Source organism: Monodon monoceros, unplaced genomic scaffold (assembly GCF_005190385.1).
Source record: "Monodon monoceros isolate NGI ecotype Baffin Bay Population unplaced genomic scaffold, NGI_Narwhal_1 Super_Scaffold_3, whole genome shotgun sequence".
Lineage (NCBI taxonomy): Eukaryota > Metazoa > Chordata > Mammalia > Artiodactyla > Monodontidae > Monodon > Monodon monoceros.
In genome coordinates this window covers 60,148,101-60,173,561 of record NW_021703780.1, presented here as the reverse complement: position 1 = coordinate 60,173,561, position 25,461 = coordinate 60,148,101, and the positions used below count along the sequence as shown (strand labels likewise).

Below are 25,461 nucleotides of genomic sequence, written 5' to 3'. Positions count from 1 at the left end.
CTCCCAGTGCAGGGGCCTCGGGTTCATTCTCTGATTGGGGAACCAATCCCACATGCATGCCGCAACTAAGATTTCGCATGCCACAACTAAGGAGCCCACGTGCTGCGACTAACAAGCTGGAGAGCCGCAACTAAGGAGCCCGCCTGCTGCAACTAAGACCCAGCACAACCAAATAAATAAATAAATATGTTTAAAAAACCAAATAAAATAAACTTTCTTAGACACATGAAATAGTAGTGTTTGAGAACTACCACCACTGCTTCTACAAGTCATTAGATAAAGACTGTCTGCCACATCACTTCAAAAAGATAGAATGAAGAGTATAAACATCTTACCCGCTCTCCATCCATGTGCCACATATTCTGAATTCAGTGGAATCTTTCTTTTCAAAGCAATCGTCTGAGAAGGAAATAATTATAAATTCAGATTTGAAAAAACAACATTGAAAGGAAAAAGAATAGCAAATATGCCAGATTATGCTTGAAACAGATGGTTCAGAATCCTCCAAAATGATCAAAGTGATCAAAGTGATCTCAATGAAATGATCCTGAGAGGAACTAGAGCCTAAGCCCTCAGGAAGATGCAAGAGAAAAAGAGGGAAAAGGAGAAGGAAGGAGAAATAAGAGGAGGAAGCAGTAACACCACCACCACTTTGCCTCTCAGTACATAGAACTGAACCAGAGACCACCCCTAGGAGAAGCTGGACACAGGGTCAGCCCACGAGAAGCTCATAAACCAGGACAGTCATGGAGAAAGTATGGCCACATAAAATTCAGGACACATGAAATTGATATAGGGTTGACCTCAGAGTGGAGAGGGTGCAAAATAAAAGGAGCAATATCATTGAAGAAAATACTTGGGTGGGGGCAGGCATTGTGGGAAGTTGCTGGTCCCCTTTGGCCAAAGCCAGGCACTCTGAAGACTTCTGCAAAACATGACAAGGAAGTGGGCAGAGATGGAAGATGACACCACTCCTATAGATGTGGCTTCAGGATTTTACTTCTTCATGGAAACCCAAAGAGTGAGGCAGTTCTCTAAGAAATGCATCTGCCCACTTGAGAACCCTAGAGGGACAAGTCATCCCTTGATCCTAAGACACTCTGTAATGCAGATCAGTAGACATATGAGTGGGGATAAATAAAAGTTAACCATGCACAAACCAAGGAGTGAAAGGTGGGGTGTTTACCTTTATAGTCAGAGCCACAGTCTTTCCTCACACATTTCTGGTTCAGATTTCCCATGAAGAGCTGCTGACCTACCAGGGTGAAGATGCTGAGGCAAAAGAGAGTCAGGATCATCACATCGACAAGCCTCTTCACAGAGCGCAGCAAGGCCCCAACAATGACCTTCAGACCTGAGGAAGAGTACAGATGTGGGGAGAAGCCCCCCCACTCACACACACACACACCAGACACAGGCAAGGAACAGAGAGGGAGCAACAAGGCCTCAAAAGTTGTCTGATTGCATGCTGGTATCAGAAACTGGCCTGACCTAGGATTCTGAGGCCATAACGCTGTGCCTTAGAAGCTATGGGTCATCAGAGTGGTCCACTGGTCTAGGACTCGGCCTCTTTATCCTGCTCTACAGATGCCACAGGGTTGCTCTGAAGGGCAAGTGAGAAGACTTTGAGCAGAAACATGCCACAGAGACACAAGACATAACTTGAGGACAGTTGTGCAGGCACCTCCACGGCTGGGGGTCACAGGCAGCATTAAGGCCAAAGTGAGGCCTCCTGAGAGAAGGAGCAGAGCTGTATTTGACATTTGGTAGCTATTACCTACTATAAGGTACACGAGGTGCCATGAGATATAGCTAAATTGGGGGGTCAGGGAGCTGGAAGAAGGAGCTTTGTCTGGACCCAAATAATAAGGATGTCTTAGGAAAAGAAACTCAGATTACTACTTATTATAAGGGTTTTTAAAAATTCATTCAAGAAATATATTTACCAAGCACCTACTATGTCCGTGGTACACTGTCAGGCTGCCAAAGTTACAAAATAAAAAGGACATAGTCTTGCAGTCTGTTGGTAAATGTTTAAAATCAGCTCTTGCGGGGAGGGGAGACAGAGAAAGTCTTCATTTGCAGCATTTACAGATGTCCTTGTTTGCTGAATTCCGGAGTGTAGATCCCTCTTCTCCCTCCACACACCCTTCTCCCCCAGCTGTTTTCAAGCTACCAACATGACGTCCCTGGATGCAGAGTTGGAAAAAGATGTGCACAGTCTGCTGGGGAGTTGGAACAAGTCAGTCCCAGCACAACACTGAGTCACAGGCTCTGCTCTCAACACAGCTGGAGAGATAAACCAGCAGATGGCATCGGTAATGTGTGGGATGACACTAAGTGACAAAGTTTCGGTTGATCAGCATAAACCATGAATGGCAGACTTGAGAACACAAAGCAGCATCTGATGGGAGGCCAAGCCCACAGCAGATGACCTTCCACCAAGGGTGATGCCACATGAGAAGGAGACTTCAGGCCAAGCTGGGACATCCACTGGATTCACCAGTGCACTGATGTTCACGCCAAGATCACGATTCCCCTGCATGGTCAGGGGCACCAAACACGAAAATAGTGTAACCTCATCTACGCCTGATTTTTCATCTGTAACAAGAGGCTCGAGTCTTCTCCAAAGCAAGATGATTTGGATGAAAGATAGCTGTGATTCCTGAATTATTTTTACATAGTCCCATAAAAGATTGTATCTCATACTCTTCCTTCCAAAAAGCATCCAGGGATCTCATGCGTTTCATGAGTCAAAATGGAGAGTATGTTCACCTGCTTAGAGATGAGGAAGGGAACATGAAAGCTGCTAAGTGTCTCCCTGAATGTATATTTTACCCAAGCGAAGTATGAGGGACTCAGCTCAGGCATAAAGCCCCTAAATCTACCTGGGAAACCAAGGTCCACCTTGCAAAAGAGGAAGAGAAAGAGCGGCATGTTCTACGTAAAGTGTCCTCTGACTGCCAGTTGCTTTATCACTATGCAGTTGTTCTTCTGGAGTTTCCAAAAATAACCCACTGCCTCTGTATGAAAAAGATCCAAATTGCCTGGAGTTTTGATAGAAGAGACTAGAAGAAGAAGGGAAGAAGAAGGGGGGAAGGAAGAAGTCCAGAGGGAGAATATTTTTTAATAAAGTTTTTTTTTGTAAAGGAAAGAGAGGAAAGGGGAAGGAGAAGACTGTGCCATAATAACCTCATTTCTGATAAACTGGAACTCATATTTACAACCCCGTCCTTGGCTTCATCCTGATCCACAGAGCTCCTTCCTTGCCTGGCTTCCAAGAGACCACTTTTGCTCTCTTTCCTCCTTTACTGGTGGCTCTTGCTCATCTCCTTTGCTGGTTTCTCCTCTCTCCCCTCCCCTTTAAGGTCTACAGTGCCTGGGACTCAGTCCTTTGTCCTCTTCTACTTTCCATCTATGCTCATTTTCTTGGTAATCTCATCAGGTTCCATGGCTCTAACTATCATCTACAGGCTCATAATCTCCAAAATGATATCTGCGGCCCTGGAACTCCAGCCTCACGTATCTAATTGCCTACTTGGTACTTTGACTTGGATGTCTCACAGCCATCTCAAACAGAACACATGCAAAGCTGATTCCTAATCTGACCCCCAAGGCCTGCTTCTCTCACAGCCTTCCTTTTCTCATTCAGTGATGATTCCATCTTTCCAGTCCCTCAGACAAAAAACCTTGACTCATCCTTTACTCTTCTTTTGCTCATATCATGTATACAATCAACCTGTCAGGAAGTTCTCTTGTCTCCACCTTCAAATTTACACAGAATCTGACCACCATTCACCAACTCCTCTTCCACTGCCTGATCTGAGAGCACCACCACCTCTTGCTTGGATTATGGCAGTGGCCCCCTGTGTCAGTTTGGGCCCTCTGAGAAGCAGACATTTTGAGACCAGATTGCAAGAGATTTCTTGGGGAAATGCTTGTGAGGAATAATCTGGAGGGAGTGAGTGGAGGGACAAAGAGAGCCTCAGACTGTGACACAGGGCTGACACCTGGGAAAGGAGATCAGGAAGGAAGCAGGATAGACAGGAAGTGCCTCAGACTGCAGTGCTGCTGTGAGACAGTCTCACCCTGGTTGCTGAGGAGCTGCTGAGCCAAAGTCCCACATAGAGGAGTCCCATACCCTTCAGGGGTGGGCCTGCACTAGCGGCCCCCACATGCAGGGAAAGCGTGATCTTGGCATGAACATGAATGCAGTGGTGAATCCAGAGAGGGGGCAGCTGGGACCATTAGTCAACTGCACTCCCTGCAGCAGGAGATCTGAGCAGCACATTTCCATGGTGACCAACATGCCTCCTATCTGGTCTTCCTGCTTTGCTTTGCTCCCGCACATTCTGTTCCCCACACAACAGCCAGAGTAATCCTTTTAAAGCCTGGGTCAGGTCATGACTCCTCTGCTCAAAGCCCCTGCATGGCTCCCATTTCTCTCAGAGCAAAGCCCAAGTCTTCCCGGTACTTAGGTGCCTCCCCTTCACCTCTGTGGTCCCTCCTCCACCACCTGGCCCCTCATTCTGTCTGCTCCAGCCCCACCCACATGTTTTATAGTCCTCGGTCTGTAGACTGGCTGCTTCCTATGCTCAGAACACTCTTTCCCATATATCTGCTTGTGAAACTCCCTCACCACCTTCAAATCTGCTCACATCTCACCTTCTCAATGACACCTATCCTAACCACCCCACTAAAATTGCAACCTGCTTCCATGAACCCCCGTGACTTCCAAGAGCCACCACATCGCCTACTTTTCCATTTTATTTTTCCATGGCATATGTCACTTTCCAGCACGCTATATAATTTACTTATTTATTATAGTTACTGCTTAAGTCTGTCTCCCAACCTCCCACCTAGAATGTAAACTCCATGAGGGCCGGGACCTTTGTCTGTTTGCTCATTGATATACCCCAAGCAGCTAGCACAGTGGATATTAGGTGCTCAATACATATTTGTTGAATGATCAAATAAATGAATAAAGCAGAGTTTGTTAGTTTGTGGTTTACATGACATATTGAGAAATTTTAACTATTCTCTTCCGCTAAGAGCCAGTGTTGAAAGTTAGAGTGACTTACCTGAAATTACTGAAATTGCTTTCAAAGCTCTGAACACTCGGAAGGTACGCAGGGATGACAGACTGATGCTGCTGTCCTTGATATATGGTGAATATGATACAAACCTATAAGACAAAGCACAAGGAAAGTCCAGGCTTGTTCAGGCATGCGTCTGCCCTGCACATCTCCACAAAGGTCACAAGTAAGCACAGCCTGAGGTGTGTGTCCACCAGAATGAAATCTGCAACCTCCCCTTCCAATCCCACCTTCATGTCAGGACCTGGCAATATCACTAGTGCTCTATTGCTATGGACCCTATGGACCACAGATTGCACAGGAGGCTGCTCTCAGCTAACCTTTACACTTGGACATAGATGAGGATTCCTTGAAATAGTCACTGCAGTTGTGGCTACATCCATGGATAACAGAAATCAACTTAAACATTTATTGACCTGCTATCAAGTTCCAGGCCCCAGTACACTTCCATACGGTCTCACCAGGTGGCCAAGCCCAGAAGGAACCTAGGCGGTCTGGCTCCAGAGCCCACATACTACACCATCTCTCAATAACCAGGAGCACCTGACCATTGACCTTCAAATGTAAAACTCTGAAATTAATACTAACTACTTCAAAGGGCTTTCATGAATATTAAACAGAAAAATATATGCAAAGCGCTTAAGACAATGGCTGGCACAAATTAAATAAGGTTGGGTTTATTATTATTGTGCTGGCAATGGGCCATTGCTCCTCTTGCTTTTTATTTTGCTGACTCATGAATTTGGAATCTTATCATTCGGATGCCAAATTGATGCCCTCTCCTTCAGGAAGAACTTCAACTCTAACCTCATGCCATATACAATAACTAGCTCAAAATGGACCACAAACTTAATTAAACATAAGAGCCAAAACAATAACACTTCTAGGAGAAAACATGAGAGAAACTCTTTGTGACTGTTCAGTAGACAAAGATGTTCTAGACCCCTTAATTCCTCCTCCATGCTCTAACAGCTGGAATCATGCACAGCTCCTATGCTAGCACTCACTGTAGCAGGTTATAATGGTCATTAAACGCCTCACTTCCCCTCTGACCTGCGAGCTCCAACAGGGTGAGAACCATGCATGATATATTTTTTTTCATTATCACAAGCCCTATATCTGGCACAGAGCCTGGCCCCATAACAGGTCAGTGTTTGGTAAATAAATGGCTGAAAAAGTAAGATCATGAGTGTTGGCCGAGAAATGGATTTGTGAGGAATTCCCTGGCAGTCCAGTGGTTAGCACTTGGTGTTTTCATGGCCATGAGCCTGGGTTCAATATCTGGTTGGGGAACTAAGATCCCACAAGCCTCACGGTGCGGCCAGAAATGGATTTGTGTGTGTGAAGGCCTCTGGTCAGTTGGCTACATGGTGCAGTTCAGTGTCAACCAACACTGCACTCACAGTTCTAGGCTTTACTTGGCTGCACTCAGCCAGTCATGTGGATCTACACAGGGCCCTGCTGGAAGCCAAGGGGCTTCTTTCCCACCCCTAGTCTCTTTGGTAAAAATCTTAACATTCTTACGCTGTTGCAATGACAATGGAGTCCAGCCAGTTCCACGGATCTCGAAGGAAAGAAAACTCATCCAGAATAAAACCTCTTGCCAATATTTTAACTAATGCTTCAAATATATAAATCCCAGTGAAGATATACCTACAAAGCAAATCATTCAGAACAAGAAGAAATATGATAAGCTATGTGAAAAAGAGAGAGCCCATTTGTCTGATATGACCTTCATGAGGTCAGATTCCATTTTAATGTGACATTTAACATTCTTGTCTTAGCAAATCAGAGTTCAGAAAGGTAAGGTCCTCAAGCAAGTTCTGATATTTGGGATTTCTGAGAAAGAGGCCCATGGATAAAGTTGTAAAGCTGCTTTTAAACACCTAGCTTCACAGCCATATTCTTGAGAGAAGCTTCAGCCAATATGGACAGTCTTTTCAACAAATGGTGTTGGGAAAGCACAATATCCACATGCAAAAGAATGAAGCTGGACCGTTACCTTATACCATGTACAAAAATTAATTCAAAATGGGTTAGAGCTAAATGTAAGACCTGAAACTAGGGACTTCCCTGGTGGTGCAGTGGTTAAGAATCAGCCTGCCAATACAGGGGACACCAGTTCGAGCCCTGGTCTGGGAAGATCCCACATGCCGCAGAGCAGCTAAGCCCGTGCGCCACAACCATTGAGCCTGCGCTCTAGAGCCAGCGAGCCACAACTACTGACCCCACATGCCACAACTACTGAAGCCCACGTGCCTAGAGCCCCTGCTCAACAACAAGGGAAGCCACTGCAACGAGAAGCCCGTGCATCACAACGAAGAGCAGCCCCTGTTTGCCGTGACTAGAGAAAGCCCGTGCACAGCAACGAAGACCCAATAAATAAATAAATAAACAAATAAATAAATAAAAATGTTGTGAATATTTAAAAAAGACCTGAAACTATAAGACTCCTAGAAGAAAATATCTGCAAATCATATATCTGATGAGGTTAATATTTGGAATATATGAAGAACTCCTACAAACTCAACAACAAAAAATTAAATAATCCACTTAAAAATGGCCAAATGACTTGAATAGACATTTTTCCAAAGATTACATACAAATTGCCAACAAGCATATGAAAAGACATATGAAAAGATGTTCAATATCACTAATCATCAGAGAAATGCAAATCAAAACCACAATGAGATATCACCTCGTACTCATTAGGCTGGCTACTTTTTTAAAAAAAGCAGAAAATAACAAGTGTTGGTGAGGATGTGGCGAGATTAAAACCCTTGTGCACTAGTGGTGGGATTGTAAAATGGTGCAACCACCATGGAAAATAATATGGAGATTCTTCAAAAGATTAAAAATCTAATTACCATATGATCCAGCAATCCCACTTCTGGGTACATATACAAAAGAACTGAAAGCAGAGTCTTGAAGAGATATTTGCACACCCATGTTCACAGCAGCACTATTCACAATAGCCAAGAGGTAGAAGCAACCCAAATGTCCATTGACAGATGAATAGATTAATAAAATGTGGTATATATATATGCAATGGAATATTATTGAGCCTAGGAAAGGAAAGAAATCCTGTCACATGTGACAACATGGATGAACCTTGAGGTCATGTACTAAGGGAAATAAACTAGTTTAAAAAGACAAATATGGTATGATTCCACTTACAGGAAGCACCTAGAGTAATCAAATACACAAAGACATAAAGTATAATGGTGGTTTCCAGGGGACTGGAGGGGAGGGCAGAATGGGGAGTTATTGTTTTATGAGTACAGAGTTTCAGTTTTGCAAAATTAAAAGAGTTGTGGAGATGGAGAGTGGTAATGGTTGAACGTCTGTGCGAATGTACTTAATACCATTGATCTGTACACCTAAAAGTGATTAAGATGGCAAATGTGATGTAATGTGTATTTTATCACAATTTTTAAAAAAACTATTTCCATTTTATTCCTTTAGTCCTTCATCATGTTCTGCCTTCTAATTTATTTCCCTTATTCCCCTTCCTCCTCCTCCAAAAGACAATACTCTAGCTCTCTTGTTATAATCCCAATAAAAATATGCTTGGTTGGCGCGCGCACACACACACACACACACACACACACACACACACACACATGCTGGTCCCACATCTGGGACAGAAACAATGATTTTGAACACTCTGCTGGTTCAGAGTAAAAGAAGTGGACCTTTCCTGGTAGAATGTCCAACCATTGTTAGCCCTCAAAGCTAAAGAACTAAGGTCTTGGGAACGCGAAGAATCCCAAAGCAGCTAAGTCCAAGAGCAGAAATGGTCATGAGGCTGCCTTGGGCAAGAGCTACTTCTCCTTCAGCTTTTTTCTAAACTGCTCACCTTTTAGGTGACAAATAAACACAGAAGGTTAATTAATGTCTGCCCTTAAATGCCATCTTTTAAACTCAGGTATAATTTATAAAATGATAGGTATTTTGAAAAAAGGCTATAATTGCAGATGTGTGGGATTCTGCAAGTCTTCATCTAGATCTCAAGCAAATGAGACAGCCACCTCTGACTGCTATTTCTGCCTAGCCATTTAGCCTTCTACCTCCCACCCTGCCATTCTCTCTTTTCCAGCAGAAGCCTGCCAGTGGTGGGACATGTGGACCAAAATGACATCTGCTATGGAGTACAGCCATGCCCACCAGCAGGAAGCAGGGCTTGAGATCTCCATGATAGGGAGACCTCAACGCACCAGGCAAATCAGGCCCTCTGGGGTGTGTCACTGTCAGTTCAACCATAGTTAGGGTGTCCAGTCAGGACCACGGTTGTCTAGCTAGTAAACCCATTTCTAAGACTCTATTCTAAGAAAATAATGATTTTTTTAAAGTAGCTTTATACCAAAAGATGCTTGTTGCAATGCTATTTATAGCAGTAAAATGCGAGGGTAGTTAAGTAAATTATGGTATAGTCACCTGATGGAATATTGTACAGGCATCAAAATGGGCTCCTATTAAGCCTACATAAGGACAAAGAAGACCACTTAAAACTAGACATAAAATCTGTATGTGTGCTGTTTATTACAAATGTAAGTTTAAAAGGCCTTTAAAGACAATTGTAAGTGTACATATACAAAAATGAAACTGACTCTGCCAGCATTTGTGCTGGGGATCTGGGATTATGGGTGACTTTTTCTTCTCTCCACAGCTAAAATCTGAGGTAATCGTAATTCTTTTAGGTTTATTTGCTTGAAAACATAGGACAAATGCACGCAGGACAAACACTTACTCCGCACTCTCAGGATCTACGTTAACGCTGTCCTTCCCACGCGTCATGGCCATGAACACGCAGTTGATGATGACGGTGCAGATGATGAACATGCTGAACAAGGTGACTAGGGCCGTTAAGGCAGCTACACTGCAGGATGGCATGGGTCATTAGTTATTGCAGCTGAGGCTGTGGGGGTCCCTGCAGGGCCCCTTTTCTGCAGGAGCATCTGTCCTCTAACTGTGAGCGTTGGCTGAGAACAACCCACAGCTGTCCCCTCCCTTGAAGAACTGTCCTCAGCCTGAATGGCAGCCTCCTCACCCTGGAGGGCTACACTCCCTTTCCACATGTCTGACCGACAGATTTACAGAAACCGGGCCTCTGGCTTTCAGACGGGGCAGCTCTGTGATAGATTCATGCTCTGGAGATCCCCGTGGCTCCGGCTGATGTCTGATGTGGGCTCAGCTGAGACCCTGTCCTTGCTTGGCTCCTCCTTTTGCTCCATGCTGTTTCCCTTTTTCCTTTTCCAGAGAGCACTCCCCCACTAAATCACTTAAATAAGAATCCCATCTCAGGCTCTGCTTCTAGGGAACCCAACTTAAATAGATATTCCTTCCCGTTTTCCTGAGTACTTCCGTCTACCAACCCACGTCTTTTTCACACCCCCCTTCCCCCCATCTAAAACTGCCTGGTGTCTCCTCACCCCCTGAAAATCTGGACTTTTAACACTAGAAAGTGTTTCTAAAAAAGCTTTAAACACTGTAGTTCTAGCACGACTCATTTATCAGCTAAACACAGTGCACAGGTTGCCAGTTTACCCTTTATTTGGGTCTCAACTTAGATGTTCCTTTCTTCAGGAGGCCATTCTTGATACCTCCAAAGCACAACAGAGCCTCTCCACACTCCCACTTCCAGGCTGCCCATCTCACTAAGAAATTGCTTGCCTTTTGACCTGTCTCCTCTGAGGCCACAGGATCCCAGACAGGTGCCAGTCCCAGCACAGCCCTGCCATACAGCAGGGCCACTCACCCAGTATTTCTTAAAAGAATAAGCTATTTCCACTCAACAAACATGTGAACCCCTAGGGCTTCTGCACACTTCACATGACCTGGACTTGGTAAAAGAAGCAACAAAAGGATATGAATGGACTGAAATTCTAATGGCTAAACTTCTGATTGAATTGAAAGGCCCCAAAATGAACAAGGCACGTTTGGCACTGAAGCGGTAGATTGTTCTCTTTTTGTTCAACACCATAAATGTCTGCAAAAAAAACAAACACAACAGGAATTACATGCACTGACCAAACAATATTTATCATGAGTTCATTCAGAGAAAATTCGGTGGAACCACAGGTTGAGTCATGGCTTATCTTATTATGATGACTGTAGCTTCTGATTGGAGACCTGTCTTCTGAAGCCAGAGGTACTTTCTGACCAGCCTACACTGTCACTCTGGAAGCCAAGAGATCTCCCCATGTGGCTTGGGTCTCACTCAGAGTCCCAAGACTCTGATCTGTTGAAAGTCATCCCTCACTCCCAAAATAACTGTTGAGCTGTGGACTGTCCACCCAGTGAAATACTCTGGAAGCCCCAGAAATGAAGCACATGGCCCCTGCAAGTAAAGAAAAAAGGGGTGAAGAGTAATAACTGGGTCAAACAAAACCCTCTGTATTGTACTCCATGGTATATATTTATGGAGATAAGAACTAGAAGAAAACTTGAAGAGACAGAAATAGGATTGAACATTCACACTCGGCAGATTATTTTAAATTATTTTGATTACTAATGAAAACTTTGTTGGCACAACATTGTAAATCCACTATACTTCAATAAAAGATAAAACTAAATAAAAACTTTGTAATGAATCTTAGAATAGTCAGGTACCTAGAGAGTTTATATTGTTATGCCTGAGCTGTGCTACATGAAAGAGTCTGCCATTCACTTCTAACCTTGAGGATTTTCAATAAAAAATCATCACGGTTCCCAGACTTGCTCTCCCATTCCCCCCACCTCCCTGGACATAGGCAAATCTGCCTGAGGTTCTCGACTGGCAGGGGAGGGCCTACAGAAGGCAATGGAAATGTGTGTGGTTGTTTTTGGTTATCTGTCACAATCACTGGAGGCTCTACTGGCCTGTAGTGGGTACGTCCTGGGATGCCAAATCCAGGACAGACACACCAAATGGTGCACTGTTCACCCAAAGTGTCCAGTTGGGCCCCACTGAAAAACACCAAACCTGCACCTGTTTCCTCCTTGCATGTCTTCCTGGGCTCTGGGCCTGAACCCACACCTGGACAACAACCAATGACTCACAGGCTTCTAACATCAACCCTCAGACCTCTCCCTTTCCATTTAACTGTCATCTGGCTGTCCCCTTATATGTCCTGAAGGCTGTTACAAAAGCCTTCAAAGAACTAGGGTCATTCCTGTCTTCTGTGTCTTTGCTCCTTTCATATTTGCAGAAAAGTACTACTTGACATGTAATCCAGCATATTCTCAGACAGGAAAGACAGGTCTTGTCACCCAGGCCCAGAAACAGTGGGGTAGCTGCCGCCTTGGTTGAGATACCAGGACTTCAGCCAATGCCAAACATCAGCTTCCTTCACTGAGTTGCTGGAACTTACTTGTCTGCTGGCCATCTGGCTGCAGGGAAAATGTGGACTAGGATATTTTCTGTTTCCTCTGTAACAAAATGAAATGGGCCACAGGGTTCTTTAAAAGCTATGAGCCCAGGAGTCTAAGACTCACTTTGGGGATTCTGTGCCCTTCCTTTAGACAGAAAGACGATTTTAGGGCAGAGAGCAAACCTCTTCCTAAGGTGGGTCACCCAGATTTATAGGTGGCATGATATGGCTCTACTTCTATGCCCTTTGATTTTTTTTGAATTTAATTTATTTTTTTATATAGCAGGTTCTTATCAGTTATCCATTTTATGTTCTTTGATTTTGATATTTTATTAATGCCTCCTCTGACTGCTTTAAATATTTCAACTAATGGTGTATTTAACTACACTTGCCAGGGTTTTAATGATTTAAACCTGTCTGCTTGCTGACACATCTCCACGCTTTTCCTTGTAGCTCTTCAAAAATGGAAGCTTTGAAAAGAGAGGAAGTGACCTGCGACTACAGAAAGAGCCCTTGGGTTTGAGTCCCAGCTCCACCACTAACTAGCTGTTTGACCTGGTATAAGCCACTTCCCCATCAAGGCTTTGTCTCCTCATGTGTAAGGTGAAGTGCAAATGACACCACACATAGCTCACATGACTGCTGAGAGCACTGACGTGTTAGGTCATGGGTGTGCAGAGCTCTGAACAAGTATCATGTCTCCTGATTTAAAGGGAGGACCCAGGCTGAGAAGAGATGGTCCTAGAACATCCACCCCAGCTGTATCAGAGCCTGTCCTCCCAGGACTGTCTGCAAAACACCAAGTTGCTGCCTACCTCCTGGATCTCCTACCTAGCCTAGAGGCAGAAGGAGGCCTCCAGGAGTTATCTCACCTCCAACTACTCTGCCTCCCAGAAGCCCCTGGAATTCTGGGGCATTAGGAGAAGGAGAAATATTGGAGTGTTTTTGTTCCTTCGTCTCTTTTCCCCTTTTTTGTCCTTCCCACTCATACCCAGCTTTCTTCCATCACACAATCCCCATTCGGCCTGGTAACCCCAAGTCTGTCCAATTCAAGTACAAACCAGGCAATCTTTCTTTGGAGAAGTCAGTTTCTCATGGGTGCCAAAAAAGGACGCTCTCAGCATCCCATATTTTCCAGGACTTGCCCCAAACTCCCCAGCTTCCTTCCTTCCTGTCTTCAGTCTGGCAAAGTGGGTTTTCCATTCTCTGCTGGATCACACAGTGAGATGATGATGGCAAGGTCTTCTGAGTCTTTCCTGAAAGGGGATGGTCTGTAGAGGACTTTCCTCACTGCCCCAGGCTTTCAAACAGCCATGAGAAGAGCCTGAGCTCACGTTTCCTCATCCAGGAACCCCTTTGAGGAACTTTTACTAGAATTTCCCTACATCTAGGTAGCTAAAACAGCAAGCTTATCACATATTGGCATGGAGTTTACATGTAATCTGCATGTGCCTACTTGATTACAATATTCTTAAACTTCATTTATTGAGCTCCTCTTATGTGCCAAGTGTTGGTCTAGGGCTTTGACCTTCATAAATCTCATTTAGTAGCCTAAAAAGCCTATTGCCTAAGAGTTTTTCAAGGTAAACTCTAGTTGCTGAAATGGACATTCATGGACAGTGATACTAATTCTTCATATCAGTATAATGCCTTACAGTTTATAAAGTTTTACAGTTTTTAAAGGCTCCATAGCATGCCTATGTTGTAATGTAGGGAGAGCAGGCATTATTCCCATTTTACTGATTAGAAAAGTGAGAATGAGTGAAGTGATTTACCCAAAGTTATAAATCCAATTACTTGAAATGGCCTACACCCAACTTTTCTGACTGCTAGTCCAGTCCTCTTTCCTGACACCATCTTATGTTTTCTCTGTTCTCCTTTTACCCTTCTGCTGCTCCTCGTCCTCATTCATCTTCTTTTCCAAGACATGCATTATTACAGAGAGAAACTTAGTACTGAAAGCCATTCTCAGGACTGTGAAAGCAATGACAGCGAGTGACAGCAAAGGAGAAGTGGGGTCTGGCCTCTTTATACCCTGAGATAAATATTTGGAGATCCATGCAATGCCAATCACAGCTGGTGGTTAGAATATGGTTAGAACACCCCAGCCTCCCCACAGAGGGTACCTTATGATTTCTGTAGAATGGGTCCAAGTCTTCCAGGGGCTTCCCTACCAGCTCATGGGGAATGTCACCATAGAGCATGGGCAACTTTCTGGACACCTTTAGGTCAAGCTGAGGTCGAGGCTGGGGTTCTGCTGCTGTCTGGTCTTTGGACTTTTTTTTCTCCTTTTGGATGGCGATCCTCTTCTTTATTGCAGCCAAAGAGTCAGGAGTGAAGGGGCGGAAATTCCTCGCATCTGGGAAGATCACCGGGTAGCACCTGTCATCCATCTTCACCCTCAGGGCAGAGACAAGCAGTAGATCCTCAGAGAGCTCTGGGAGGTAGAAAATTACACTGTCTGCCCTGAGATTCCACTCTCCAAGGACCATATCATGGGGTCTACAAGAGTTGAGACTGAGGTGAGGGGGCCTGGGAACTCACTAGCTGTGGAGAATGTCAGAAGAGGTGACCACTATTGTGGATATAAAAAGAATTTGGGGCATAGGCGAGACCAAAGCAGGACATCATTCCTGGAGGACCTGGAAATAGGTGGGAAGCTGAGTTCAGGGTCAATGAGCAGAAGAAGCTCAGCCTCTAAAAATGAGACCCAAGCATCAAGGAAGACAGTAAGACTGAACCAGCTGAACTGCTGAAATGGGACCTGCAGATGGTAAACAAGTGGACGCAGTGTGAACAGGAGAGGAAGGAATAGGGAATCAAGTGGGCCATAGTTGGGGGTTGTAAAATCAAAACTATGAGTGCATGAGTCTTCACCTTTGGTCGGCAAATTTCTCGAAATGTGACAGGATGGAAACAAAAGAGACATAAACACAGGCATGAACATTTACACTGACATCTATGATCCTTTGCCAGCTCCCTAACTTCTGAGACCCAGACCTGGCAGAAGTGAGACCCCAAGAAAGCAAAAAGCATTTGCCAAAGCTAATAGGTCACTCTATCATGGAAAATAGCTCTCCCAGCCCCTATCCCTGACAGCCCTTTCTACAAGGACTTTCTCTACAGCTTCAGGCTTAAAACTAGACTCTGAGAAAAAGCAGTAGTGTTTAAGTTAAATGCATTTACTCCCCATGCCAGGCATCTTCTTCCTTTCTAATTTACTGAATGCCAATCTAGGATTGACTCCCACACCACTCCAAGGAATTACAATGGGGAACCCAACATAGGATTGGTTTATTCATTCAACAACCATGTGCTCAGAGCCTGTTCCAGGCATAGTGCTAGGCACTAATGGTGAAAAAACCTCAGTCTCTCCTCCAGGCCCTACAGTTACACTGCCTGCTGTAGTGGAGAAGACAGATAAAAGACATGAAATTACAGTAGAGTAAGACAAATGCTACTATAGGAAATAAATAGAGGGTGCTATGTCTGTTCATAGGATAAGCATCTAAGCAGTTTTGCAGAATCAGGGATGGCTTACCGAAGCTTTCATGTCTCAGCTGAGACCTGAAGGAGATGTAAGTCTCAGAGAAGAAAAAAACGGACGTTAGAGTGTTGCGGGGGGGAGGAAAGAGCATGTATGAGGACACTTGGTTGAAAAAGAACATGGTGTCCATCAACAGGTTTTGTTTGCCCAGAATGGAGATTGTGCGGAGTGGAATGGTCAGTCAGCATTGGAGAGCATGTGGGGGCCTGTAATCCTTAGTAAAGATCATGGACTTCACCCTGAGGGTAGCGGAGTGTTACTGAAGGGTGGGTTATTACTATTATTATTATTCCAGAGGAGCAACACTATCATTTTTTTAATATCCCTCTTCCTGGTGAGAATGGATAGGCTTGGGATAGGGGAATGAAGGAGTTGGGAAGGCCAGAATAGGAGAAATGAGCCTGGAAACTGTTGCAACAGGTCATAACCACTGAGGATGACCTAATGGAGTGCATGGATTTGAGAGTCACTTAAAAAATAGCCTTGACAAGTGACTCATGGGAAGAGAGGGATTTAAGGCACAGGAAGGAGCCAAGGCTCCTGGCTTCAGCAAGTGAGTCAACAGTGCCACTCGCTCAGATAGAGAGCACTAGGGAAGGAAAAAGCTTTGGGGGAATAGATTCAGATTAAAACACATGGAGTTGAAGCCACTGATGGGACCTGCAAGTGGAGAGAACCGGGAAGCACTTGAATACAGAGAAATCACAGCTTACACGTGTTAGCCTCTGAAAAAAAGCACATAAGAAAAAAACAAAAACAAAAAACAGTCAGCACTTCCCTTGCCAATCCCTTAGGGAGGTACCATATTGAAGAGGCATCCCAACTCACTGGTCAACAAATTCAATAGAACCTCTTTCTTCAGTGAAGAAAGTAGTTGGATTCTGTTTAAAGGCCACGATAAGGGCAACATATGTGTCTTTAAACACACTAAGGGTAATGCAGTACTCACAAGGTGTGAGCCATATGTCAACAGAAACCAAATATGGGACCGTAGATTCAGTGCATTCTGTCCTGCATTCATTCAGGGTCAAGATCTTTATGGATGTCAGGGTCAAGATCTTTATGGATGCTCCTGGATAATGGAATTGGCCATACTATTTAAATTACTCTCTCTCCTCTCCTCTCCCCTCCGTTCCTCTTCCCTTCTATTTCTTCCCTCACCGCTCTCTCATAAACATATGTAATTGAATTTGTATAAATGAAGTGAGCATATAATGAGACTCTACTGAATTTGGCTCTAGAGCTCATAAAAGATATTTAAGACAAGCATGAAGTCTTTTGCAGTAAACAGCATATGAATGCTAGTTGATCCTATAAAATGGATGAGCCAGGAAAGACCCTGGATGGCAAAAACTGGACCTTATGCTAAGTTGCAGCAAGAAATCCAGTGGAGGGCTGCTGCCATAATAATGAGACTATTAAAGAAGAAACTGGACATTCTGGCCCTGCTGTTCTGACCCTGGGGTATTTTGACTGGGTCCTTGAGGAAAAGAGACTTAATAAAAATAAATAACACAAAATAAGACTGACAACCCCTGAAACTGCACATGTCAAAATTTGTTATTGATGGGGACTTCCCTGGTGGTCCAGTGGTTAAGAATCTGCCTTCCAATGCAGGGGACATGGGTTTGATCCCTGGTCGGGGAACTAAGCCTCGGGGAACCTAAGCCTGTGCACTGCAACTACTGAGCCCGTGCCAGTAGAGCCCGAGTGCCACAACTAGAGAGAAGCCCACGTGGCCGCAACGAAGAGCCCGCATGCTGCAAAGAAAGATCTCGCATGCTACAACTAAGACCCGACACAGCCAAAAAAATTAAAATTAAAAAAAAAAAACTGGTTTATTAACAGGTAAAAAAGAAAGGTAATTAGAAATTCCATGGAAACAAAGTGTTCTTCAGAAAGTCACATTTTACATATGAAGCCAGCTAAATGATCTGAGCAGCCGACAGAATATAATAACAGGAAAAAAGAGAGTCCACTTGACCCTGACACTTAGAATGTTCTCTTTCATGCAGCAGAAGGTCAGTGACATCAGAGTCCATCCCCTTCTTTATGGGTCCCAATATAGTACTTGGTTTTAGAGACTAGTAGCTACAAAATCTTTATATCATAAAGGTTATATATTAGTTTTTGATTTTTAACAATCTGATACATAAAGCAAAATTAATTATAGTTACAGAATAGACTTCAAATATTATCAATGTTATAAAATTTTGCTGCAAGCTGGAGTTGGAGAGAAAAGGTGAGGGGAAGCTCAGAGGCACCAATTTCCTCATCCTAAACACGTGGAGAATTAAGACGTTCTATGGAAGGTCAACAGATCAAGCAATACAAGTATAAGTCTATCCCTTAAAATTACACAGGTAATCAAGTGCAAAACCAAATTAGAAATATCAGGAACAAAAACTGGAAGGAATCATGAGAAAGGCAGAAGGATTACTGTCAATAAGCTAAATCCCTCATCGCACATAGGGGCAATTCAATATTTTTTACTTAAACTTGATAAATCAAGAAATAGAAGAATAAGAGAATTATTTAGAGTTAAGTGAGACAATGACCAGAAGACTGAAAAACTGAAATGGTTAACAGTGCGACTGGATATATAGGTGATGGTGGGGACATTTTATTTTTCATGTTATATCCTTCCCAACATTTTTTCCTCCTGAGCTATTTGAATTATATGCATGTATGTTACTCCCATAGGATTGCGAAAGGATTGTAAAAATCCTTCAAGGGCTCAAAACATCCCCTAATTCAAAAAAGAGAGTTAAAATAGAGAATCAAAATAGAGAGTCAATATCAGGTATGGAGACAGGCTCTAAATCTCCTTGAGTCAGAAAGGAAGCAAGCTTAATCTCAAATTGCAGTCCTAAACCAGGAGGCCAGCAACATGTGAATTATAACTTGACACAGGGCAATCATGGGAGACAGGGAGGCCTGCGAGGAGGCTCTGCCAGACCTCCATCAGGTGATGGGCTAGACTGGCAAGGGAGGTGGGGAGCCATCTGTCAGGGCCTCTGAGGACCAGCCTGTGTTCAGCAGGCTCATGGGCCCACTCCCACTAAATAGAAAGTAAACAAACACTCATCTAGGAAAGAAAGCCAAAGCCTCACTTCCTCAAGCAGAGGCCCTAAATTCTTTGGGAATTCACTCTGTTAAGATTAGGTAGCTCTGAACCTTAGTTCAAATCTATAGCTTTATAGAGGTATTTAGATCTGAACTCCAATCATTCATTCACTCATGTGCTGGGTGCTGGAAATGCAAAGTGATATAAAACACCATCCCAGCCTCAAGGGTCTTACAATGGTGTGGGGAATCAGGTAAGTTAAGGACAAAGGATGAAACCACACAATGAGTGTGGCTACACTAGGGGAAGCACCGGGTGCTGTGGGAGCCCAGAGGAGGGCATTGTTACAAAGATGAAGTCATGGAGCTGAAAGGAAAGAGGGAAGAGTATGCATGTGTGAAAGCACTGAGGGTAGCAAAAGGCTTTTGTTTCTTATTTATGACTTTACCTATAATTACAAAAGCTACATAATCTTACTGTGCTGGCCATCTTCGGTTTGCCCTACAGGTGTCTCCCCATCCTTCTCCACCCTGCTCAGTGCCCATGAAGCTGATCCACATGGACCCCTCACTGGGGTCCCCTGAACTCTGGCTTCTGGTTGAGTTTGGCCAATGGGAGGCACCAGCAAGAGACCCAGAAAATAGGGGAGAATGAGGTTGGAGACTTCTTTCCCAACTCTCTCCCTGATGGCTGCACGCACCACAGCTCCTATCAGATGGCCCATCCACACAGCTTCTCCTCCAGTTATACAGCACCTCCCCCTGCCCCTTCAGGTGCAGGGTGTAATGGCTCCCCACTCTCAGCACACCTGAGAACTGCACTGTCACTTGTTTCTGTTACTGTAACTCTGCCTAAACTTTTGTAAAATGTCCCTTCAATAAAACATCCTCAAAATGCCCAGTTTGAATGTGCCATCTGTTTCCTGCCAGGGCTTGGGCTGATAGAATCATCCATTAAATAAAATTTAGAAAACAAGACAAGGAAATGATCACTCACCAAAGCCACCTAACACATGCAAATTTTAACATTTTGGTGTATTTCTTTTCCACAGTCTTTCTGTGGATATATTTACATAGCTGTCATTATGATGGGTATGCAATTTTACCCTATGAACTTTTCAATTAACGTGATATCACAAACATTTTCACAATGATAGATATCATTTAAGGATGTCTACCTTGTTCCAGGCAAAATTATTATCTCATTTAATCCTCAGAGCAACCTCATGAGATAAATATTATCCTTGGGGGATTTCTGAAAGGAAATATTCATATGGTGAATTCTTCTCCTAAGAGGCAGACATTTTAACCTTACATCTTCCTTTGACTAGTGTTTCTCTCTAACTTTCTCTCCAGGTAAGGAGCCAAACTGGACAACCTGACCCTTAAACTTTACCCTAACCAGTAAGGGGAAGTCACAAAAGGATTGCACCTGCACAACCAGAACCTTTTGGCATGGATCTGGTCCACACAACCTAAAATGCCAAAGGTCCATACTGAGGTTAATAAGAGTTCTGAGCCATAGGCTAAGCACTGTCAAACACTTTAAATGGATTATCTCTCATAATTTCCCAAGAGAGTTACAGCGTAGATATTATTATATCATCCACATTTTACAGAAGAAAACATTAGGGCTTAGAGAAATGGAGACACTTGCCTATGATCACGTAAGTGCTGGAGAATCTCAGTCCCAAACAGTCACTACCATGCAATTCCACCTACCTGCCTAGTTCTTCATACTCAAACTAAGACACCCCTTCCTGAGAGAAGGGAGTCAGGAGGAGAAAGCCACACAGCTTCCAGCTGGGCTGCACTGGGTCGACGGCACCCTCACTGTGTGTGACATTCTTCCCTGGACATCAGCCTCACCACCACCGCTCCATTCACGTCACTCCCACAGGCATTCCACTGGCCCCACCATGACACCCTCCCACTCACCCAAGCCAGACAACCCAATGGTGGATATATCCTACAGGATGCCCCTTCATCCATTTTGGGTGGTGGTCTGCATAACAAGTTCCTAACTTTGGTGATTCATAAGCTATGTACGTTAATGTGGATTACAAGAATATATATTCTTCCTCCTTCATAAATCCCATAAGAAAATCAGAAAGAAAGCGAACTTGAACAGACTTTAACACAGTTTGATCTCAGTCCAAAGCCAATCCCAAGATTAAGTTGCTAGCTCTTCAGCAAAAAACAAAACAAAACAAAAAAAACAAAACCCCTCATGTACATCAATTTCTGATTAAGTTCATTGGCCACAGGGAATTCAGAAAATATTTGGAGGATTTGCACCATAGCCTCAGATGGACACAAGACTTGAGCACATCATTTCTAGAAAAGTCCAATTCCTGACACAAAGTCCAGGGTTGCAAGCACCTACCAGGCCAGCCAGCCAGCCATCTCCTGTCCCCATGCCCTCATGCCCTCTCAGAGCATTTGAAAGGAGGAGAACCACCTGATGGACCCCATCACCTGAGCCATGTATCCTATACCTGGTCTCTGCCTCTGATTTGAGCAGGAAAAGGTTACAAAAGGCCTGTACTCTGTCTTGATGAAAAAAACAGAGCAAGTTCCATAGTGGCAGGTCCAGCCCTGAAAGGACCGAAGAACAGGGCTGCCCCCAGCCCAGAGGACTTACCTGCCTCCTGGTAAGGTGGCTCCAGGCAGCAGCCTCTGTGGTGCCTCTTGAAGCTCTCCGCAGAGCAAGTCTCTCACAGAGTCCAAGCTCCTGCTCCTGGCAGTTGAAGCCTTTCTGGGAGGGGCAGCTCCAAAGCTGGGTGGAGAGCATAGAGGAAGGGAAATGGGAAGAGAGCCAAAGTGATTTTAAAGAATCGTGTAGGAAACCCTGTAACCGGAGAGTGACTGAGACGGTACTTACTTTGGAAGCATCTGCCTTTAATCAGTGCTTAATCTAACTCTGCAGAAAGCATCATTAATAAAGAAACAGGTTGTTTTTTTCTTTGGCCTCATCCAAGTGGGTGAGAAAATATGGAAAAGTCTATCTGAAAAGCCATGCTGTTTCTGCATTCAGCTTAGCCTGCAGGCCAACTAACTTGGGGGCTCTAAGGTCTCATCCCCCAGGACCTACCAAGGTCCACAACGTGAAACTGTTCACAAGACACCCATTCAGCTCCTCCTTCTTTCTCTTCTCTTGTGCCATCAACACTGGGGTTCAGACCTATGAAAATACATGCTTGCTTATATGTCTGTCATAAGGGACACCAAGAAGACCCCTTGGCTACCAAAGCAACCCCACAATGGACCTGTCACCAAACCCAAACTCTCCCATGTAGGCTTCTGTTTTGTTAATTCTTGGGGAAAAATGCAATCTTGCTGGGCAATGTCATACCATAAGCTATTTTCAGCCATTGTCACCTTACAGAGGCCGGCTGACAGCCAACTGAGGTAAAGGATACAAGATGTGTGTTTATAAGGAAGCATGAAGTAGGAAATAGGAAGTAGGTGTTGAAAGGAGTGCTGGATTGGAATCACAGGCAGATTTGGGTCCTGCCAGAAGGGGCATTGAATACTGGTCAAAAGAACTGGGCTCTACCACTCTAAGCTGTGTGATATTGGATGGATCACTCCATTTCTCTGAGCCCTTATTTTCTCCCTATAAAATGGGATAATCTTCCAAATCTCCTTAGTCTTAGGAAGCAAATGTGATAATAGCTGTGAAAACACTTTGCAAACACTAGATATAAGTATCTTAATTTAAGAGAGAAAAGGCCTGGTTGCTTTTCTACCTCTACTGACTCAACATCTAGACCCCATGGAGAGGATGAAATCACAGACATGGGATGGGATTAGTACCAGGCCTGGCACAGTGTATATGACCCGACGTTTTAAGGCAGTGATCAGAAATTCTAAACCCTTGTCTGATTTTAGGGTGACTCTCAGAATGAGAGAAGATCAAAGAATAAAGGAAGTGCTTAGAGTTAATAAGCATTTTTTACGTGGATAAAAATGTGTGCATTTGAAGAGGTAAAGGAGGCCTCTAAATCCATTATCTTAAGAGGCCTTGGCCTTTTTTAATATAAACTCTTTGCAAATATTATTTTCCTAAGCTATTAAGTCAGATTCAGACTTCCCAATCTGAAGTTTCAAAGAATCTTCCTAGCTCCATCTTCAAGGAAGTGAAAATGATTCCAAATGTAAGGACTTAAGTGACTAAGAGTAACAGAAACACAGGCCGCCTGAGCACTATGGGGCTTTGCATTCAGGACTTTCCCTAGATTCATGTCTCTTGTGGAGAACTTAGGGAAGGCAAACATGCGTCTGAAAAATGGAGCAGAGCACCTGTGCTGGGACTTCATAATGTAAGATGCCAATGCCAGAGCACCCACATTTGCATCCCTCGAGTCATATAGCATCATCACCGCCCTCAAGTGCTAGCAGGCAGCAAGACCTTGCCAGTCTCAGTCCCACCATCTGATAAGCTGATCAGTTTCAGCATCAGTGGTCAAGGTGGTGCATCAGCTTTAGCAGCAGTCATGCCTTCCATCTGTTGATTTAGCAAAGATGACACTGAATCTCCACTATTGCAGAGCACCTGGAAATACCAAAATAAGACCTGGGCCCTTGAGCAGCCTGCAGTCTCTTTATGAGAAAGAAACCCGTCCAAAGAACTATAAAACAAGAAAGGGAGCATCAAGGGGCTGCAAGCAAGATGCAAACAGAGGCCTTCGCAGCATAGAGCAGAGAGCAACTCATGCCAAGAAGAGATGGGATTTGAGCTGAGGCTCAGAAAATGAGTAAGAACTCTATGTGAGAAAGTAGGGCTTTCCAGGAAAAGCATGAGCCAGGACACACAGGCCTGGAAGGATAGGACATGCGTAGAGAATCTCAAGTGGTTCCACGGGGATAGAAGAGGAGGAGGCTAAGATGAAGGGATGATTTGCATGGCCTTGCATACCACTTGGATACTGATGAGTATGAACTTGAACTTGTATTGAGTCACAGGCATGGCACTAGCACTGTCTTAGGCTTCTGATTATTTTATGAATAACCACCAAGTCCTGTTTCCCTAATATGCACCATGGCTGTAATCACACTGACAATCAGACATCCATGCAAATGAACAGATGTTAATGAGTGATGCTGAAGGTGTGATGTACACCACAGCAGAAGGTGAGAGCAGCCAAAGGGAACAGGACATTTTGTGGGGAAACTTGGAATGAGCAAACCCAGGAGAACTATCTGTGACTGATGCTGAGGACACAGCTCTGAGGAAGTCCAGAATCCATTTCCTAGCATGCACTTGCCTTTAGGATCCTAAGGGAGGTTCCTAGATAGTTCCTTACAGAAAACATGCTTGTTGAGGACACAGTTTCATGATCTTGTTCACTGCTATGGCCCTATGCTTAAAAGAGTACATATTTAATAAGTGTTTAATAATTATTTATGAATGAATAAAAGAACTGCTAACCTCACAGTCCTTTCTGAAACCCAATGCAGGCTCCTCAATCCTGTCTGTCTGGTTCTGGGAAGGAAGCCCTGGCGTGTCCTGCTCTGTAAGATCTTGCTCTTCACTTCCATCCTTCATTTTTAGATGTACAAGCCCTTCTAACCTCTCACTGGACTGTCACAATGGCCTTCCCAATGGACAGTCTGCCCCAGCCCCTTCCTGGTAGACTGTCCCACGCACTGACCACTCCTCTCCCAGCCACATCCCTCTTCTCTGTTCCCTGCCTCGCTCAGGGTACAGAGGTATAGGTATATACAGAGGTACAGGTATTGCTAAAGCTGCCTTCCTCTTGCCTTTCTTCTTGCCCCTTCCCCCAATCCCTCCATCTCTCAATTCCTGATGCTTCCACAAAGCTTTCATGACCATGCTATCCCTCTGTGAGCTTCCTCTACATGGTTAACCATCAATATTCCAACAGCGCAGTATATCACATACCTTCGTGATCAGCTCCACACCATTTCAAAACTATTTTAATCTATACTCGTACTTTCATAATTCATAATCGAATGAATCTTTTGCCTTTTACTAAAGATTCATGTGGAGAGGGACAAGTATGACTGTTGCTTCCATTTTTTGAGGGCTTGTGGGAATAAGCAAGCCTGATATTCCTGTGTATAAAAATAGACCTAGCAAGGGACTTTCCTGCTGGCCCAGTTTGCAAGGCTCGGTGCTCCCAATGCAGGAGGCCCGGGTTCAATCCCTGGTCAGGGAACTAGATCCCACATGCATGCCGCAACTGGGAGTTCACATGCCACAAGTAAGGAGCCCTCCTGCCGCAACTAAGGAGCCCACGTGCCACAACTAAGACCTGGTGCAACCAAATAAATAAATATTAAAACAAACGAAATTATTTTACATACTACCTTTGTGTTTTGGGTTAGGTTCCTCCAAAAGCATTAGACAAGTACTTCAGTGAAAGAGTTTGTT

General features: G+C 44.1%; 1 protein-coding gene and 1 pseudogene across 1 annotated transcript in view; one reads left to right on the top strand and one right to left on the bottom strand.

Moving 5' to 3' along the window:
- SCN11A (sodium voltage-gated channel alpha subunit 11) overlaps positions 1 to 14,841 on the bottom strand; it is a 70,799-nt gene extending 55,958 nt beyond the window's left edge. The window contains exons 1-7 of the mRNA XM_029243131.1: positions 14,575 to 14,841; positions 10,967 to 11,085; positions 9,847 to 9,948; positions 6,621 to 6,749; positions 5,082 to 5,185; positions 1,187 to 1,354; positions 336 to 399 (exon numbers count right to left, since the gene is read on the bottom strand). Of these exons, the coding sequence (XP_029098964.1) occupies positions 336 to 399; positions 1,187 to 1,354; positions 5,082 to 5,185; positions 6,621 to 6,749; positions 9,847 to 9,948; positions 10,967 to 11,085; positions 14,575 to 14,841 (953 nt within the window). The remainder of the gene's footprint in view (positions 1 to 335; positions 400 to 1,186; positions 1,355 to 5,081; positions 5,186 to 6,620; positions 6,750 to 9,846; positions 9,949 to 10,966; positions 11,086 to 14,574) is intronic.
- A 10,170-nt stretch (positions 14,842 to 25,011) lies between these two features.
- Positions 25,012 to 25,134, top strand: LOC114908205 (annotated as a pseudogene).
- Positions 25,135 to 25,461: the final 327 nt, after the last annotated feature.